Here is a 17,725-nt window from a genome sequence, read left to right as displayed (position 1 = left end):
ACTCTGTTTGTTCTGCGTTTCTGTCTGCAGCTTCTAATTGTTCCGTCATTTCCGTCCCCATTTATGGTCTGTGTAATACAATCACTGTTCCGCCATGTTTTCCTATGATTTTCCATTCTTTACACCTAGTGAATCATGACTTTAATTTATTCTTTGTCCTTTTTTTCTCCTTCTCACTTTCTTTATTTTGTCTTCTCTTAATCTTCTTTTGAATTCACTTCACATGCAACTTTTGTTTTTCCTCCCATTTCTATGAGCTGAACTCAAATATCTAAACATTTTTATATAAACAAAATAATAATTTCTCTGAAATATTGTTCACAAATCTGTCTAAGTCTGTGATAGTAAGTCTTTCCACCTTGCAGGTGTGGCATATCAAGATGCTGATTAGACAGCATGATTAATGCACAGGTGTGCCACAATAAAAGATGCTGAAATGTCAGATCTTGAGTTCAGCTCATAAAAAATGGGACGAAAAACAAAAGTGTTTACATTTTTGTTCAGTGTTTGAAGGGGAGGCAGAGCAGGTGGACAACGCACCAGACTGCCTGTCATTAAAGAGCCATAATTCTTGTTAATAAGGTATAAAATATGCGGATCATTATCATCTCACTTGTTGATTACAGGTAAAAGAACTGGTGATATGTAGAGCTACACCCACTGCAGACTTTCTCCTACATTTAGTAAAAAATGACAAGATCATTCAAAATGCTCTACAAGGATTTTTACAAAATTAGATTAAATTTACCAGTAAACAGGTAAAACAAAGCATATGAATAGATGGAAACCAATAAAACATGTGACTCCGGAGCTGCATTTACCTCTTCAGACCCTCCATATGGCTAAAACCCACAATACTGAAAACTGAGCAATGTTTAAAAATATAAAGACAAGATAAATGCTAAAGTAGTTTTTGCTAATCATTCTCATGTAGTACATGCAAAGTAGCACTAAAAGTGTAAGAAAAGCGTAAGTGTCTTTTGGTTTTTCTAAAAATGTTGTTACATTGAAGAAAATATATTGGTTTTTCTTCCTGTTTTAATTATATACAAGAATAGAATCATTCTTTAGTTTAAGACAACAAAATAAATTTTCTTGATTAGATATTGTCAAAAATAATTATTCAATTCTTGTAGTTTTTGTTACTCTGAACAAATTTTGTTTCTCTGAACTGAGGGCAAAAATGGCTCTTATAAGGTTTGCTCATCCAGATTTTTCCACAGCTGAACTTTTGTTAAATGTTTGAATTTTGTCCTTGTGTCGTGTATTCAGACACGATTTTTTGTATTCAGGCTCAGTTTTTTGTATTCAGGCTCAGTTTTTGAAACTGTTCCTGTCAGTGAAGCTTGTTGGGAGCGTTTGAAAGAGGTCAGAAAACAATGAGAAGGGATAATACTGTGACAAGTTGTGCTGTTCTAATTTTAGTTGTTTATCTCACTGAAGGGATTTAATGCACTTTTGTAACTGAATCATCTTCATCCATCTTTCTTTTGTCTTCTGTTTCTCCAAATTGGTGTTGAGGAAGTAATTTGTTCCAGAGTAAAGATCAGATAACTTGAGTCACCTCTGAAATGTTACTTTACAATAGCAGGCGTTACCAAATCTATCTGTAAGCCTTAAAATCACACCAATGACAGTCTCTTATAAGACTAGCCAGTTCTAGTCCTTGAGGGTAAAAGTTTTGATTGTTTTAATTTGTTACCTGCTCAGATTTGTATAACTTAATTGAATATATCATCAGGAAGCTCCTGTAGAAGTCACTGAGAGTCTGAGGAGATAATCCTTTATTTCAATCAGGTATTGTCTTCACAGACATTACAGGAAAATACATAAGTTTTGGATGGATGTCAGTTCAAAGTCCTAACACACACACACACACACACAATACAAATGATTGTGTGTGTGTGTGTGTGCGTCCTTAAGGACCGTTTGTCCAACAAATACTACTTTGTGACGACCAACTGCTCCCAGACGAGATGCTGTTTTTGGGTTGAAGGTAAAGCTCACAGTTAGAAATAAATTAAAGTGAATGAAAGTCAATGCAAAGTTCCTGTGATGAGAGGAAGGCACACTTTGTGTGTGTGTGTGTGTGTGTGTGTGTGTGTGTGTGTGTGTGTGTGTGTGTGTGTGTGTGTGTGTGTGTGTGTGTGTGCGCGCGCGCGTTTCTAATACCTTGTGGGGACCATTTTCCTGACACATACTAGGTTGTGGGGACCAACTGCTCCTTGACCGAAGCCTGGTCCCTATAAGGGGAAACGCTGTTTTTGGGTCAGGGGTCAGATTTAGGACTAAGGTGTGAATTGGGTTTTGGTTGGTTAGGGTTACAGTAAGGTTTAGGCTGTAGAAATGAATGGAAGTTGATGTAAAGTCCCCACAAAGATGGTCACGCAAACATGTGTGTGTGTGTGTTTGTTTGCCTTAGTTGTCTCTGTGGGACGTTTCCTGGTATGATCACTGTCTTTTTTCATGTGTGAGAATGTGTGCATGTGCGGCTGGTATGATGAAATAATGAAAGTTTGGGGGAAATGCCGCACCTCAGCCGCTCCCACTTAACTGCTTCTTTTTCATAGCTTCTATATGTGGAATCACACCCATTTCTTTTCTGCCTCTCCTCAACTTTACTCTCATCTACATGAGCAAATATCTACATCTATAATTAATGCTCAGAAGATTATGAAACATTTTTATTTAAGGAAAAATAACTTCTTCTCGGTTGATCTCGTGGACAGCAGCTCTAGTTTTCAGAAAAATTAATCATTGGGCTGAAAAGAAACATCAATTATTTAAATTAACTACAATTACACGATAAATGTAATTATTTTTTCTTGAATTCATTAAGATTGCAATAGATTTATATTGAGTCTGTTGGTAGCCACACACTACCAACAGACTGTGAAAGCAAATAGGATGGATTATAATGAGGCAGAATAGGAATGTAAGTACTTACGTCGTGATTGTTCTCAAGATGCCATTCTTTCCCTCTTTGTCCACACCAAGTGCTATAATCAGCACAGTCACTTTTTGACTAATACATTTTTGAGAGAAAACACTCTCAAAATGTGACTCCACCTAATTTCAGCTTCCCTCAACTGTTTGTCAGAAATTAGAGAAAAACAAAACGTGCTCTCACAAAATCTGGCATCGGCTAATGGGTTTGACTCACTGTAAGTGAATTGACACATTTTCTCACCTTAGTCATCACATTTCCCCTTTACATCCAACCAAACACCTCCAGGAAACTTTCCAGTCAGATGTTTGAAGCACTTCTAATTGATTATCTTTTATCTGGAACGATGGATCTCCTCACGCCATCTGGCTGAATGTAGGAACCAGACGGAGAAAATCCATTTCAGCCACGACGTGTTCATTTGATTAGATAAAATAACAAACTTTGTTCATTGGAGAGCTTCTTTTTTTAACTCATAAAGTTCTCCAACATAACCAGAAGTGGGCCGAAAATTGTACTCAGGTAAGAGTAGCACTACTTCAAGTAAAAGTAAGAAGTAATTAACAATTATTTAATAAAAAATGCATAATCAGGCAGACCAAAATATAAAGTTAAGTGGAAATATTGGTATTTTATGGATGAAAATGACAATAATTCATATAAGTAACAAATTTTTTATTCCCCCCCAAATCAGTTTCTTTCAATAAAATCTTTAAAAACTTTAACAGAAACTTCAGGTGCGTGTCTGCTTTTTGGTTAAAACATTTTTTATGTTTGTTCTTCATTCAGTGGGTAGAAAATCCAGAAATTATACTTCACAGAGCAGTTCTATTTATAATGAGATTAACTGAGTTTAATCACTCTATACAGACAGAACAAAACTCATAAAAATCTCCAGCGTCTTTCCAAAAAATCAGCTGAAAAACAAAGTAAACCATCGAAGGACTTCTAGATAACCACTTTTTAAATTTAGCTGAATAATGACCTGAGTATTTATTCCATCTGTTAATCCAAGCTTCTGGCTGTTAGATGATGGAATCCTAAATTCCCTGTGCAGAATCATAACATCACAATATAATTCATCACATTTTCTAAGACAGCAAAATGAGAAAAAAATTAAACATTATGAAACTTTTGCAGCTGCATGAGCGTTGACTATGCATTAAATAGCATTTCAGTTTTATTTCTGAGTAATTTTAAGTTCGATATATCATAATAAGAGTTGAAAGAACATTTCTATTTGTGTCCTTTGTTTTCCTGGTTGTCATCTTGTCGAGGATTTTATCCGACAAACTGTGGGAACGAAGAAACCAATTTTACCCAGCACACTAAAAACGCTGTAATAAATCTTTAGAGCTCATTCTTTAATATTTGCTGTTATTGCTTAATGTGTCAACCCCAGTCAGAGTCATGTGAAGGGCACAATCGTACAGAAAAATAGTATTTGGTAACTTAGGGTAGCAGTAAATCTTTAATACAGTTGTTATACTTGGAAAAAAGGGATAATTTCCACAGAATGCATGACTGGGTTGCACCATCCATTTCTCAAAGAAATGGCATGTGGCTGGGTGTGACAAGGACTTTAAAAGCAGCGTCTGCAGAGTTATCAGGCAGTGCACGCTTGGTGTCAACCAGACTGCTTTCAGCTCATCATCCCAGGAAGAGAAACGCGACAGGAGCAGCCATGAGTCTCAACAGGCCTGCTGACTACAGCTCAGGTGCAGTAGGAAAACTCCAATATTTGCTTTTCAACCCAGATTAAAAGTATTTATTTAAGTTTATGGCATATAAATCTTTTCATTGGAGATTTTAAAACTGGGAGACATTTTGGTTACAGTTCCACCATACAAAGCTGTTTTTGAAAAGCACAATAAATATTCAACAGGCTTAAACTTGTCTCAGGTGGACATAATCCTTAAAAATATAAAGAGCACACGGCTACGCCCAGACAGAACGGATCAAGATTTAAAAGAAAAATGGCTGCTATTAAGACACTGAAATTGCTTTATGATCTCAGGCTTTAATGTGGGAGTCCTCACAGCATTAAAAGACCATTTCGGTTTCTTAAAGCTTAGATTGGTCAGTTTGTAGTGCGTCAGATTTGGTTGCATGGCAACATTTACAAGAATAACATATTTTCGTTTTTTTCTCTTTTTCTGCACCAAAATACTCTCCTTGTTATATCACGGCTGCTAAGACAAGTTTGGTGAATAAATCAGAACTTTTTAAAACAACATAATTTTTTTTCAGAGTATGTGTGATCCTGTCCAAGACTATGAAGAAATAATAAAACACCATTTATCTCCATTCTCTTCCTGAAGTTCAACTTTGCAAAATTGCAAAGAAAAAAAACAAATGTTTTTGCATTTTTATCAAAAAAGTGGTGATGTAACAAAGCTGACTATGCAATTTCCCATCCTTGGTTTTTTCTACACCTTTTATTTTGTTGCTTATATATTCTATATCTTGATTTTGGCTCATGAGTGAAAAGTGAAATTTTGCTTTTTTGTGATATTTAGCTATTTTTAATAATCAAACAAATGATTGTTTGATGATTGCGACGATAACAATAACTCAAGTTTACAAAATCCATCCAGATTTCTTTATTAATATAAAAAAAGCAAAGTTCCCCTGGGGCAGCTTAGCAGAAACACAGATTTCATCTAAAAAATCCAAAATACTTCAGATTTTACATCAAGTCACTGGAGTTAAAAAAACAATAAACTTTAAAATTATAGATGATTATAAATAGGAGAAGCAGAAGTATTGCAGAGCAGACCAAGCAGAGGACATGATGATTATCTTTGCAGAGGTTTATAGTTAAGCATGGCGCCTATTAGACTGAGATGAGTCTGAATGTGAACAATTGTTATTTATTTGTTCTTCTTCACTTGAGTAACTCTGAATGTGTGTCTTTCTTTAATTGCATGAGCTTTACGGATGAATGTGGAGCAGCTTTCAGGCAGACAGGTGTTTCTGCCTCTCACATGTGCAGCTGCCAAGAACAACAGAACACACCTTGGAAGTGTAACATTAAACTTCCAGGCAACTTTGTCAGAATAAAACCGCAACTTAGTGGCTTTTACAAAAATTAATTTTTGTGTTGTAATTCAAATTCGATACAGTGTTGATTTGCAGAATATAAAAACAGATTGTGAAACATTAATCCAGCAAGTGATTCACCTGCCAATGGAATAACCTGGAGCTGTTTCTAATGGTCGTTTGACAGATTTTATTAATCTATAAATGGATAAATATTTTTATTACTCTATCTCTCAGCTGTGATTATTTGGGATTAAAGAGAATAATTTTATCCAGAGTTACTGAGCAGCTCCAACAGTGAACCTGCTGCCGTGTTCAGTGTCTCAGTGTCTGGTGAAGGTCAAACAAAGGAAAAGCCGAAATGTGAACGGCGATGTGGCACGATGAAGATACGATAAAGATTTATTTAAACTTGACATGAACATGAGTGTTCGCCAAACTACAGACGTAAAAACACACAAATCCTGCACCAGACAAAAGCATTGAACTTAAATACACTGTGAGACAGGTGAGGGGGAAACTAATCAGGTGCCAGGTGAAAAACATGAGCTGGATTAACAGGATGGACTACAGGAATAAATTCAAACGAGAAATTAAACCAGATATCTAGAAGAGCCGTGTCAAATTTATTTTCATTTTGGGCCAAATCAAGATCAGGAATGTTCTTAAAGTATTGATAAAACCCATTAACAAACTGTTAAAATATTAATAAATAGCTGTCTCTGCTTTTTGTAAGCACTTCATAAAATGAAACATCTTTTCACATTATTCAGTCACTCCAGGATGTCATGATTGATTTAGTGATTTTCTTTTTTTTGCAAACGAAACCACTACTTTTGTGGCGATAATTTATAAATATGTTTAAGGAATTTTACAATATTTACATTTATGTATTAAAGTAATTGTGAGTTTGTTAACCATCACATCAATCACAGACTAACTAATAACCTGACATCAAATAAGGCTCAGGCATCGGTGTCGTAAAAGTACAAAATACTGCCCCCTACAGGTGGGAGTTCAAATTTACAATAGACTTAGGGTTATGCATTAGCAGGGAAAAATGTGGGAATCTGTTGATTTTACGTGAATTTCCACAATCACAGAATCACAGGAAATGGATTAATATAATTTAGCATCTGAGCCTTGAGGGCCACACAGAAAGCTATGGCGGGCCATGTTTGGCCCCCGGACCTTGGGTTTGACACATGTGATCTGGAAGATAACAAACTCTGTTCAACACAAGTGAAAAGAAAACCAAATGAGACCAAGGATGAGAATTAGATAAGACTAGCTGAAGCAAAAATCTCATTTAAATTAAACAAATAGAAAATAACACAAAGAAACAAACATGACCAGGACAAATATGAACCCAAACCCACAGAGAAACAACCTGAGATGGTGGTTTAGTGAGCTGTGCTTGGTTTTCTCCAAACATGTTCTGGAAACGAAGAATATTTCCCTAAAAGTTCTAACGGACAGCTTAGACGGGCAGATTTTGGAGAAAGTTTTTAACATATTTTCATAATTTTCATATTTTCCTGTCCTGCCATCGACTTGAAATCTCCAAAGATTTTTTTTTTTTCTTACACAACCTGACCACACGGTGAACTTGTCATTATTTAAACTGCTTGTAAAATAATCTTTGCCAGATAATTAGAGAGAAGCTGTTTCTTTTCTGGGCTGTAGACATTTCCTCTGAGCATCATGTTAACACACGCCTGGATGTTTACGCTCCTGAAGAGATTCTTACCTGCGTTTACTGAGGGAATCTGTTTTACAACATCCAGCAGCTGCGACAGTTTTTGAATGTTTATTTGGTTGCATTTTAACCAGGATTTTCTAACTAACTAAAAACATTTAGTTCTCCAGAGAATCGTAACCTGTGTAGGTGTTGCTCTTTTTAAAAAAACCAGAAAAAGTAAATGAATTAGAAGGATTAGAATCAGAATTCACAACCTTAATACAGTCATTTAATATGCTTACCTGTAGCTCACTTTCGTTACACACTCATTCATAGTTGCACAATATTATTATTACAATTATTGATTCATTTAACCCAAACTTTCTCTTTGTTGTTCTTTTCTGGGGCAAAATCCACATTCAGATGTTGCTCAATCTGTTTTGTGGTTGGATTTATTTACTCACAGTTCCTTATCCAACTTTCTTTGCATGAGGTTTGTGGATTTCTGCAATGTTTGCAAAACTCTTGAGGGTGTTGCTGCAGAGGTTAAGGAAAGGGCGTGTTTCATTGTACTCTCCTGTTTTGGCATGCCCCGTTTACACACAGGCTGGGATGAGTAAATTAAGCAACCAACACACCCAGTTTCTGCTGTCAAAGTATGTCAGCAGACTTTTGACAGATAGTTTGTAGCAAAGTTCAACACTCACCACTCCCCGTCTGCATCCAGCTGCCCTGAACAGGACGGATTGGTTTACAGAACAATCTGGCTTAGAACCACGAGAAGCACTTTGACCTTGTTAATTACTCAATGGCATTAACTACATAAATTATAACACTGTAAAAAATAATTTAAGACATCACAAAAGAAGTAAATATAAAAGTAAACTCTGGCTTATTTGTAGCACATTTCAGCAACAAGGAAGTTCAAAGTGCTTTGCAACATAAAAACATAATACAGTAACCAACAATGAAACAAGCAATAAACATAATATAATGTCAAGTGCCATCATCAAAATCATCAACATGCATCAAATATGTTGGTCAATGTTTAATTTATTATGGTTCAAAAGCATCTTAAAGGGCCAGAATACATTAATTAAACTGTTCAAACATCATTAACTAGCTGTTTCTCCAGGATTTTGTGATTGCTTTACTGTTTTATTGGTATCAAAATTGCACATTTTGTGATGCCAATTTTGAAATATTTGTAAGGAATTTATTTTACCATATTTGCGCTCATGTATGAAGTTAAATGAGATTTTTTATTACTCGCCGTATCAATCATGGACTATAACTTGACATCAAGTAAGGCTGATTCAGCAGTCGATTAAACTCAATGTTTTCAACCAGTTTTGAGAAAATTTGCAGTAAAATCAGAAAAAAATGGTCAGATTTGTTAATTTTGTGTGAATTTTGCAGATCTGTGAAAAACCGGAGGAACTTATTGATGTAATTTAGAGTCTAGAGCGCCACATAAAAAGCTACGGCGGACCAGATTTGGCCCCCAAGCCTTGAGTTTGACACTTGTGGTCTAGATTTAAAGGAGCTCAGTGTTTCAGCTGTTTTGGAGTTTTCTAGAAGTTTGTTCCTACGGTGGCCCTGAGGTGCAAAACACTTCAGCAAATTGAAAGCACAATTACAAATTACGAAAGCACCTCAACATTAACGAAACGGAAAGGGTATGTCCCAGGTGGAGACCTGAGAGATCGCTGATGCTTTGATGGACGACAGCGCTTTTGAACCGTTTGTAGAACTGATGATGTAGAACTGGGTGATGTAGAACTTTGTGATGTAGAACTGGTGATGTAGAACTGGGTGATGTAGAACTGGGTGATGTAGAACTGGGTGGTGCTCTATCTTCCTGGTTTTAGTCAGAATGTGACTAAAGATAAACGTCTGGATGAGTTTCTTTATGTCTTGCTGAGACATTAATCCTCTAATCCTGGAAATGACAGAAGGCCGACTATGTAACTGTCTCTATGTTGCTCTGAATGTTTAAATCTAGTTCTGTCTGATTAATGTTACGATTCTTATTTATTTTTGTCTGTCCGCTCTTGTTTTTGTAGTTTTTAGATCAGTGGACCTCCACAGTAACACCAACAACAATGAGCATCACACCAGTGAGATCTCGGTGACGGAGCTGATCGTCAGACGAGGCCAAGCCTTCAAACTCACCCTCAAACTGACTCAACCGTTCAACCTCGGCTTTGATCAGCTCATCATGACTGTGGGGACAGGTTGGTGTCTTTAAATTAATTGTTGGTATCTAGGCTAGTTGCAATAAGTAATAAATCGATTAATCACATGATAGATTAAAAGAAGCTCAATAATTTCCATTTGCATGATTTAGTGTTTTTCTTTTTCTACCAAAAACTGGATGTTTTGTTTACAGACATCATAATTCATTTTATTTGTTGTCTCTGTTCTTTTGTTTATCTATCTTTGATATTTAAAATGTCTTCCAGTTCCATCCAAACATCAGTTAAACCTTTTAGTTTTAGCTATACAAGCCTTTTGGTGCCTTTGTGTTGATATTTATCCATGTTGGTTTATCTAAAAAAATGTCTATAAAACATGTTGAAGTTTGTGACAAAATGTGAGAGAATGTCAAAGACATAAAACTTTCTATTCATCACTAATGTTGCAGGAATGTGTAATTAATTTAAAGCTAAATATTTTTATAGATATTTGTTAAAATTGTGACAGTATGGCATGAGACACATAATCTGCGAGAAAATCCATCTCCTCTGCCTTCTCCCAGTGTTCCCAGTGCTAACTGGAAACAACCAGTCAGAGCCAGGAGGAAGGTTTTAGCGCTGTCAATCATAATCTGCCATGGCGCTGCTCTGCCCCTTCTTCTTGCTCCCTGCTACTACAACTTTTCCTGTTAGCAAATTTCAGTTGTGAATGCTAGGCCAGTTAGCATAGCCACAGATGATGAAGGATAAACAGTTTTCCTGTAATGGTAAGTTGTTTCTCCGCTTTTAGCACATTTAGCAGCGAGTACATGAGCTTGATTGACAGAATTAAGACCCGCCTTCCAGCTCTGATTGGTTGTTTTTGGTCAAACTTTTCACAGATTATCTTTTTCATCGTAGCAAACTGCCACAACATGGAGACAGTTTAACAAATATGTAAAAAACTTTTTTTTTCATTAAAGTTACATCCTGCCCTTTTAATAGAAATTTTTATTTGTATGAGGCCTATAAATTCATCTATGTTTTATAAAGTTTCATATATTTGTTGTAAAAAACTGAACTGATACACACATACAGAGAATTGTTGCCTTACTCCTTCAGTTGTGTCTGTTTGCAGGAAATGATCCATCGGAGGATCTGGGGACGAAGTCTCGCTTCGGCGTCCCGGGCCGGTCGCTGCATTCAGCTTCAGCCAAGGCGGTGTGGAAGGCAGAGGTTCAACGGACCTCTTCTCCTGAGACCGGAGTCTTGGTTCTGATCATCTCACCGCCAGCTGACGCTCCCATCGGCGAATACACTCTGTCTGCCAGCCTCAAGGACAAGGAAAAGATTTTGGCAAACTTTTCTGTCCTCTTCAACCCGTGGAGTTCTGGTGAGTTTGTGGGTTATTTGTCTGTTCATTTCTTTCTGTTTGTTTTTGAGTGTGAGTGGATGTAGTGAGCTTTTCAGAAGTTTCTAAATTAACTCTAGTTCAGTGTTCCTCAGACTTTTTCAGGCCACTTAACCCATTTAACACACACTCACCTGAGAAGATAAACAATTATCAAAAAAATTCTGATTTTATTTTGGTTTAATTTAAGTATTGAATGTGTTTCAATAGACAAAAGAAACCATTTTGACCCCAAAATTATTGTTTAAATTTGTTTGTACCTTAATAAATGGCATATTTAATCATCATAATTAAAAATTGATGATGAAATTTTTAATTTAAATTTTTTTTAAAAATTCTATTTTGTAGAAAATATAAAAGCAATAAAGCATTTATTGCATTATTTATTGCATTTTATATATATATATATATATATATATATATATATATATATATATATATATATATATATATATAATATATACTGTATATACTGTATATATATATGTATACAGTATATATACTGTATATACTGTATATATATATATATACAGTATATATACTGTATATACTGTATATATATATATATACAGTATATATACTGTATATATATATATATACTGTATATATGGACAGTAAATTATTATCTTTTCAATATTTAGACCTGGTCCAGATATGAAACGACTCAATTTCAACGTAGATCTAAATATTATCCATAAGAATTTCTCCCTGATTTTCCAAGTTGACTTGCTTGCTATTCATAAGTACTCTATATAACCCCTCTAAAAGCTGATCCCTTCTAACAGTTTTTTTGTGTTGTCTTGAGCTGATTGACCAGTTTCTGTATTATTTGACCGCCTCTGCAGATGACTGGGTGTTTCTGCCCAAGGAGGAGGAGAGGCGGGAGTATGTGCTGAACGAACAGGGCATCATCTACAGAGGAAGCGGAGATTACATCTCTCCAATGTCCTGGGACTTTGGGCAGGTACAAACAAAAACCAAACTCATAAACATAATAAAAACTTAATGGGTTGTTACTGAACTCCTTGAAGATGAGACTAAACTGCCATTATGTTTATTTTTTAAAAGAATGTTTATTGGATTATTGTGTTAAGTTTTCAGGAGCAAATTCTCAATTATATTTTCAGAAAACTTTAGTTCACCTTATTAAAGTAAAGAACATAGTTGTGTTTGGATGTTTGAATATAAACTGTTTAGTTTTGACACCTGGTGTTTAGATTTTATCCCACAGCCGTGGATAAACGGCAGATTAAGAGCAGTAGTTTACCGTTTCTGTCTTTTTGTCCAGTTTGAGGAAGGCATGGTGAAGATCTGCATGATGATTCTCGACCGCAACATCAAACACTGGCTTAATCCAGCTGATGACGTTTCTGCTCGCTGCAACCCCATCTACGTCAGCCGGGTGGTCAGCGCCATGGTAGGCCACAAACCCTTCGTCAGCATGCGGGTTTACGGCTCTCAGTTTGGAGCGCCGTAATTTGCCGACAGCTGACATAAACTGCTTGTGTGGTGAAAAAAAATAATGTCAGATAAGAATAATAAACAGATTAGTGACACAAAATGAAGGATTTTATATCTCACCATGCTTTAGTTAGTTTTGTAAACACTCAGTTAGTTATATCTTTTCCCATTAATTACCGTTTTCATTTATTTCAATTAACAAAAATGTTTTCTCAATTTCATATTTTGTTATTTTGTTAGTTTCAGTTAACCATGAAAGCTTTTTCTTACATTCGGAGCAGAAACCTAAAACTTTGGATTCGTGTGCATTGCTGAAGTGAAAGCGTGATTAACTTTCCTTCAGGTCAACAGCTCTGATGACGGCGGCGTTGTGATGGGAAACTGGGGAAATGACTACAGCGGCGGGCTCCCGCCCACCCACTGGAGTGGCAGCTACGCCATCCTGAAGCAGTGGTACAACTCCTACTACCGCTCCGTCAGATACGGGCAGTGCTGGGTGTTCGCCGGCGTCATGTGCTCTGGTAAAGTCTGACTGTCAGCTTCTCCATTCACTGAAAATATTCAATTAAACCTGCAGTATATAATTATAATAAAGAATGTTTTTTAAATATTGTCACCATGTTGTCATGGTTTGTTATGGGACAGATAATCTGTGAAAAGATGGGTCTCCTTCACTTCCTGTGAAGGAGACCGCAATATCAAAGGCAGTGAAGAAATGCACCACTTCCGGTCAAAAACAAGCAATCAGAGCCGGGAGGAGGGGCTTAAAGGTGTCAGTCAGAGAAATGAAAGGATTGTGATTGACAGCGCTAAGACCCGCCTTCAGGATCTGATTGGTAGTTTCTAGTTAGCATTGGGAGAAGGCAGAGGAGCTCATTTTTCTCAGATTATCTGTCTCATACCATAATGCAGTGCTTCTCAATTCCAGTCCTCAGGCCTGGATGTCTGTTTTAGATGTGCCTCTATTCCTGAGCAGCTGATTCAAATGATTGCATGACCATCAAGTGCTGCAAAAGCCTGTTAATCACCCATAGATTCAATCCAGGTGTGTAACAGAAGGGAAACACCTAAAACAGGCAGGGCAGGGGGGCCTGAGGACTGGAATTGAGAAACACTGCCATAATGTCACAACATGATGACAGTTTCAACACATACAGTATATAAAAGAACATATATATATTTTTTTATAAAAGGTACATATTGCAGCGTTAATAATCAAAAATAAAGTCACTAAAAAGATCAACCAGGTGGAGAAAAAAAAGCATTTTCCTGAATTTTTCATGCGTGGTTTCAGTGATGCGGCTGCTGGGCATTCCCTGCCGTGTCGTCACCAACTTCCAGTCGGCTCATGACACCAACAAGAATCTGACCATCGACAACTACTTTAATTATAACGGAGCGATGGAGAGGGAATCCACAGACAGTATCTGGTGAGAGGCTCAGTATTTACTGCTCTAAAGAAGCACAGAGTCTGAAAACCTCTCAATGTCTGTTGTTTTTATTTTAGCAGGTTTGTTGGGAGTCTGAATATTGTGCTCTCTTTTTAAGGAACTTCCACGTCTGGGTTGAGGGGTGGATGAGACGACCAGACCTGGCAAAAGATGGGAAATATGATGGCTGGCAGGTTGTGGATCCAACACCACAGGAAAAGAGTGAAGGTACGGAAAGCCTTCCCTACACTGCAAAACAAAACATTCTGCAAACATGACTTAATTCTCATCAACTTGTTGTTTGTACTCATCTTAAACAAGTGGGGTGAACGTTTGAATAAAATAACTTGATAATTTGTTGCCTGTTTGTCTGCAGGTCTGTTCTGCTGCGGCCCGGCCTCAGTGACCGCCATCCGGAACGGAGAAATCGATCTTAAATACGACATCCCGTTTGTCTTCGCCGAGGTCAACGCTGACTCCGTTTCCTGGCTGGTCAGTATAGAGTAAACTCTGAACCATACCATTAATAAAAGAAAAGCTTGATGCTTATGATGGGTTTTGATGGCCTTGCCAGGTGAGAAGTGATGGATCCAGGACAAAAATCTTTTCTGACACAAAGACAGTTGGACAGTACATCTCCACCAAGGCGGTTGGCTCGTACAAGAGGACGGACATCACAGACACCTACAAGTACAGAGAAGGTGGGCTCACCTGCATGGACAGCAGGGGGCTTCTGGAGAAACCTTAAACATATATATATATATATATATATATATATATATATATATATATATATATATATATATATATATATATATATATATATATATATATATATATACGTATATATACGCTAAGCGCTAAGCCTGGTGGGAGAGGCGCTAGGGCAGCCCACCAGTTGCTCCACCATGTTTTTGTTTTGTAAAAAAATATTAAAAGTTGACAGGAAATTTTGTAAATAAAATATCAACAACAAAACTTAAATAAAGGGAAGTGTTTCTGTGGGTTATACTGTATATGTACAATCAAACACCATTATCATTTTGAATAGATAATTGTCTGCTAAAGAGTACTTATGTTTTATTAACCTAGGTTAATAAAACATAAGTATTTTAACCAGACATTAGTCTGTCTTTACTATCCATGTTATTGTATAAAATAATACAAATAAATCAAACAACACTGGAGGAAACCTGATATTTACAGACTCAGATCAACTGACCATGAAACTGTTAATGCATTGAAATGCTGTGATGAAACTTGTTTATTCACGCAGCTTCTTTGACTGACCCGATACAGGAACTGTGGAGGAAAGAAAGGTCTTTGCATACGCTCTCGACAAAATCGTGAATGGATCAACGATGTTGCGAGATGCTGCTGGTTCTCCTGACAGGGTTTCGGGTCCAGCGTCGTCGATGAGCACCGTACCTCCGCCTGATCCTTCACAACCACAGCTGCTCATCCGATTTGAAGAGGTAGGCTTCGTCCAGTGTGTTAGACGTCTCCTCTGGTCTACTGTTATGAAGAAGAGAGTGAATTTTCACTTTCCTCTGGTTCCCAATGCAGGTCTCCAAGCCAGAGAACGGCAAGGATGTGAACATGAAGATGATTCTGAGCAGTGACAGCAGCACCACCAGAACGTTTTCCGTCAACATCAGCGTCCAGGCAATGAAATACACGGGCCAGCCAGAGGGGAACATCCAGACCGAGGTCACAGAGCAGAAGCTGCTGCCGAAGAAAGGTTGTTCGCTTTTCCTTTTTCTTTGAAAACTTGGATCTGAAATATAAATCTGACAATCATGAACTCACGTTTGCTTGTTTTTTTTTGGTTTGTTTTAGATCTGATTGTCCCTATTAAGGTCCCATTCTCAGTCTACCATAAGTACATGATACAACGCCGGACCATGAGCATATCAGCGGTCATCACTGACCTACAGAATAAAGACAACGTGTACTTGGCAACAGACAGAGTTGTGCTCATAAACCCCCCACTCTCCATCACTGTGAGTACAGAAAAAATTTAACTTTTTAAAAGTGAACTCTTCCCCACCTATTAAAGGGGCAGTATCATTTAACTTTCCATCGTGTTTTAATGTTATTCCCTCATCAAAAACAAACCTGGGGTGTCGCCTTGATTCTTTTATGCATGTTTGAGAAATCCTTTGATCTCCATGGCAACCAGTCAGCTGTCATAAACGCCTGGTTGGACCAAGCCCCGCCTTCAAGATCCTCCTCAGAGTTCCTTCAGACTAGCCAGCAGCAATTAGCAAACAGCTGAAGATACACTGTTTTTTACAGTGTGGAACTGTGCAGTGACTTTGTTTGAAACTGATCAGATCTGGTTCAAACACATTTGTCCTTTTGTCTTTTCACCAGGACTGATAAGTTTGAGGAAAATATATTTTTTGCAATTTATTAATAACTTATTGCGTTATTAATCTATTTTTTAGATTAAAAAAAAGTAAATTTTATTGTTTTAGAGTTAGTTTTCTTTAGCTGATTCAGGCTGTTTGTGATTCAGGTGTCCAAGGAAAGCAAGGTGAACCAGGAACTGACTGCTGAAATGGTTTTCATGAATCCTATCGATGAGACCTTGATGGATTGCACTATGAGTCTGTCTGGAAGTGGACTCATGATCGGGGAAGAAATAACCAAGTGAGTATGCATGATGGAACTGCAAAATTATTGCAGGAATGTTATTTATGATGGTTTTTAGGCATGTAAACTGTAATTAAATATAATCTGCTAAACTGAAGGTTTTCTACACTACAATAAAGTCTGAGAGGAAAACAGTAAAAGCAAGTGATGATTAGCTAATATTTGCTCAAACTATTTTTAAAATTGCTTTTGTGCTGCTTGCAGTCTTCCAAATCTGCAGCCAAACTGCAGATTCCGTGTTACAGTCGTCCTCGTTCCCTACAAGAGCGGAGAGCGAAGTCTGCTGGTCAACTTCAGCTGCAGTTCCTTCAGAGACATCAAGTCCAGCTGCATCGTCAACATTAAACCTTGACTTTCTCACATCGTCTTCCCTTTAAGGCAAGACGATTGAAATCAAAACAGAAGATGGCTCATATATTTTTGGTTTCACGGTTTTGCATAATCTGGGATATTATATGTTAATTAAAGCATTGCAGAATTTCTTGCTAATCTAGAAATAATTTATTTAAGGATGTTTTGATTTTACTTTGAGTCTTAATGAAAGAATATATAAGAAATAGCACAAACTGTCCTTCTGCTTTCCAAGAACTAAAGAAAGTTTTTCCTGCATTTTCGTACTTCTGTGTGTTGTTTCTCAGGGATTTCTCTTTGTAATATGTATTCCTGATTAATACATTTCCAAAACATAAAATGTCTTCTCTTTGCAAATGCTTAATTGTGCAACTTTTTGTCTAATTAAATAACAAAAACCTAGACTCTAGTTAGGATGTGTAATTTTGTGACATAATAGTGTTTATAATCAAATTAAATTGGAGTCTGCTGTGATTTTTTCATCATGTTCTGTGACTTTTGATTTGTCTAATTATTCACACTATTTATTCCTCTTTTTTCTTTAAATTTTTTAAAATTAATTCCAAT

General features: G+C 36.8%; 1 protein-coding gene across 1 annotated transcript in view; it reads left to right on the top strand.

Annotated features, from left to right (window-relative positions):
* The first annotated feature begins 4,569 nt into the window (after positions 1 to 4,569).
* The window catches only part of LOC102218222 (protein-glutamine gamma-glutamyltransferase E-like), a 13,241-nt gene continuing 85 nt past the window's right edge, over positions 4,570 to 17,725 (top strand). The window contains exons 1-15 of the mRNA XM_023324576.1: positions 4,570 to 4,665; positions 9,737 to 9,907; positions 10,986 to 11,240; positions 12,104 to 12,222; positions 12,547 to 12,675; positions 13,063 to 13,240; positions 14,014 to 14,149; positions 14,268 to 14,377; positions 14,526 to 14,641; positions 14,724 to 14,850; positions 15,449 to 15,624; positions 15,716 to 15,890; positions 15,989 to 16,152; positions 16,671 to 16,804; positions 17,012 to 17,725. The exon at positions 17,012 to 17,725 is cut by the window's right edge and continues 85 nt beyond it. Coding sequence (XP_023180344.1) covers positions 4,632 to 4,665; positions 9,737 to 9,907; positions 10,986 to 11,240; positions 12,104 to 12,222; positions 12,547 to 12,675; positions 13,063 to 13,240; positions 14,014 to 14,149; positions 14,268 to 14,377; positions 14,526 to 14,641; positions 14,724 to 14,850; positions 15,449 to 15,624; positions 15,716 to 15,890; positions 15,989 to 16,152; positions 16,671 to 16,804; positions 17,012 to 17,159 — 2,172 coding nt within the window. The 5' untranslated portion in view covers positions 4,570 to 4,631 and the 3' untranslated portion in view covers positions 17,160 to 17,725. The remainder of the gene's footprint in view (positions 4,666 to 9,736; positions 9,908 to 10,985; positions 11,241 to 12,103; positions 12,223 to 12,546; positions 12,676 to 13,062; positions 13,241 to 14,013; positions 14,150 to 14,267; positions 14,378 to 14,525; positions 14,642 to 14,723; positions 14,851 to 15,448; positions 15,625 to 15,715; positions 15,891 to 15,988; positions 16,153 to 16,670; positions 16,805 to 17,011) is intronic.

Source organism: Xiphophorus maculatus, chromosome 20 (assembly GCF_002775205.1).
Source record: "Xiphophorus maculatus strain JP 163 A chromosome 20, X_maculatus-5.0-male, whole genome shotgun sequence".
Lineage (NCBI taxonomy): Eukaryota > Metazoa > Chordata > Actinopteri > Cyprinodontiformes > Poeciliidae > Xiphophorus > Xiphophorus maculatus.
The sequence above is the reverse complement of the archived record's forward strand: the minus strand, read 5'-3'. Positions and strand labels throughout refer to the sequence as shown.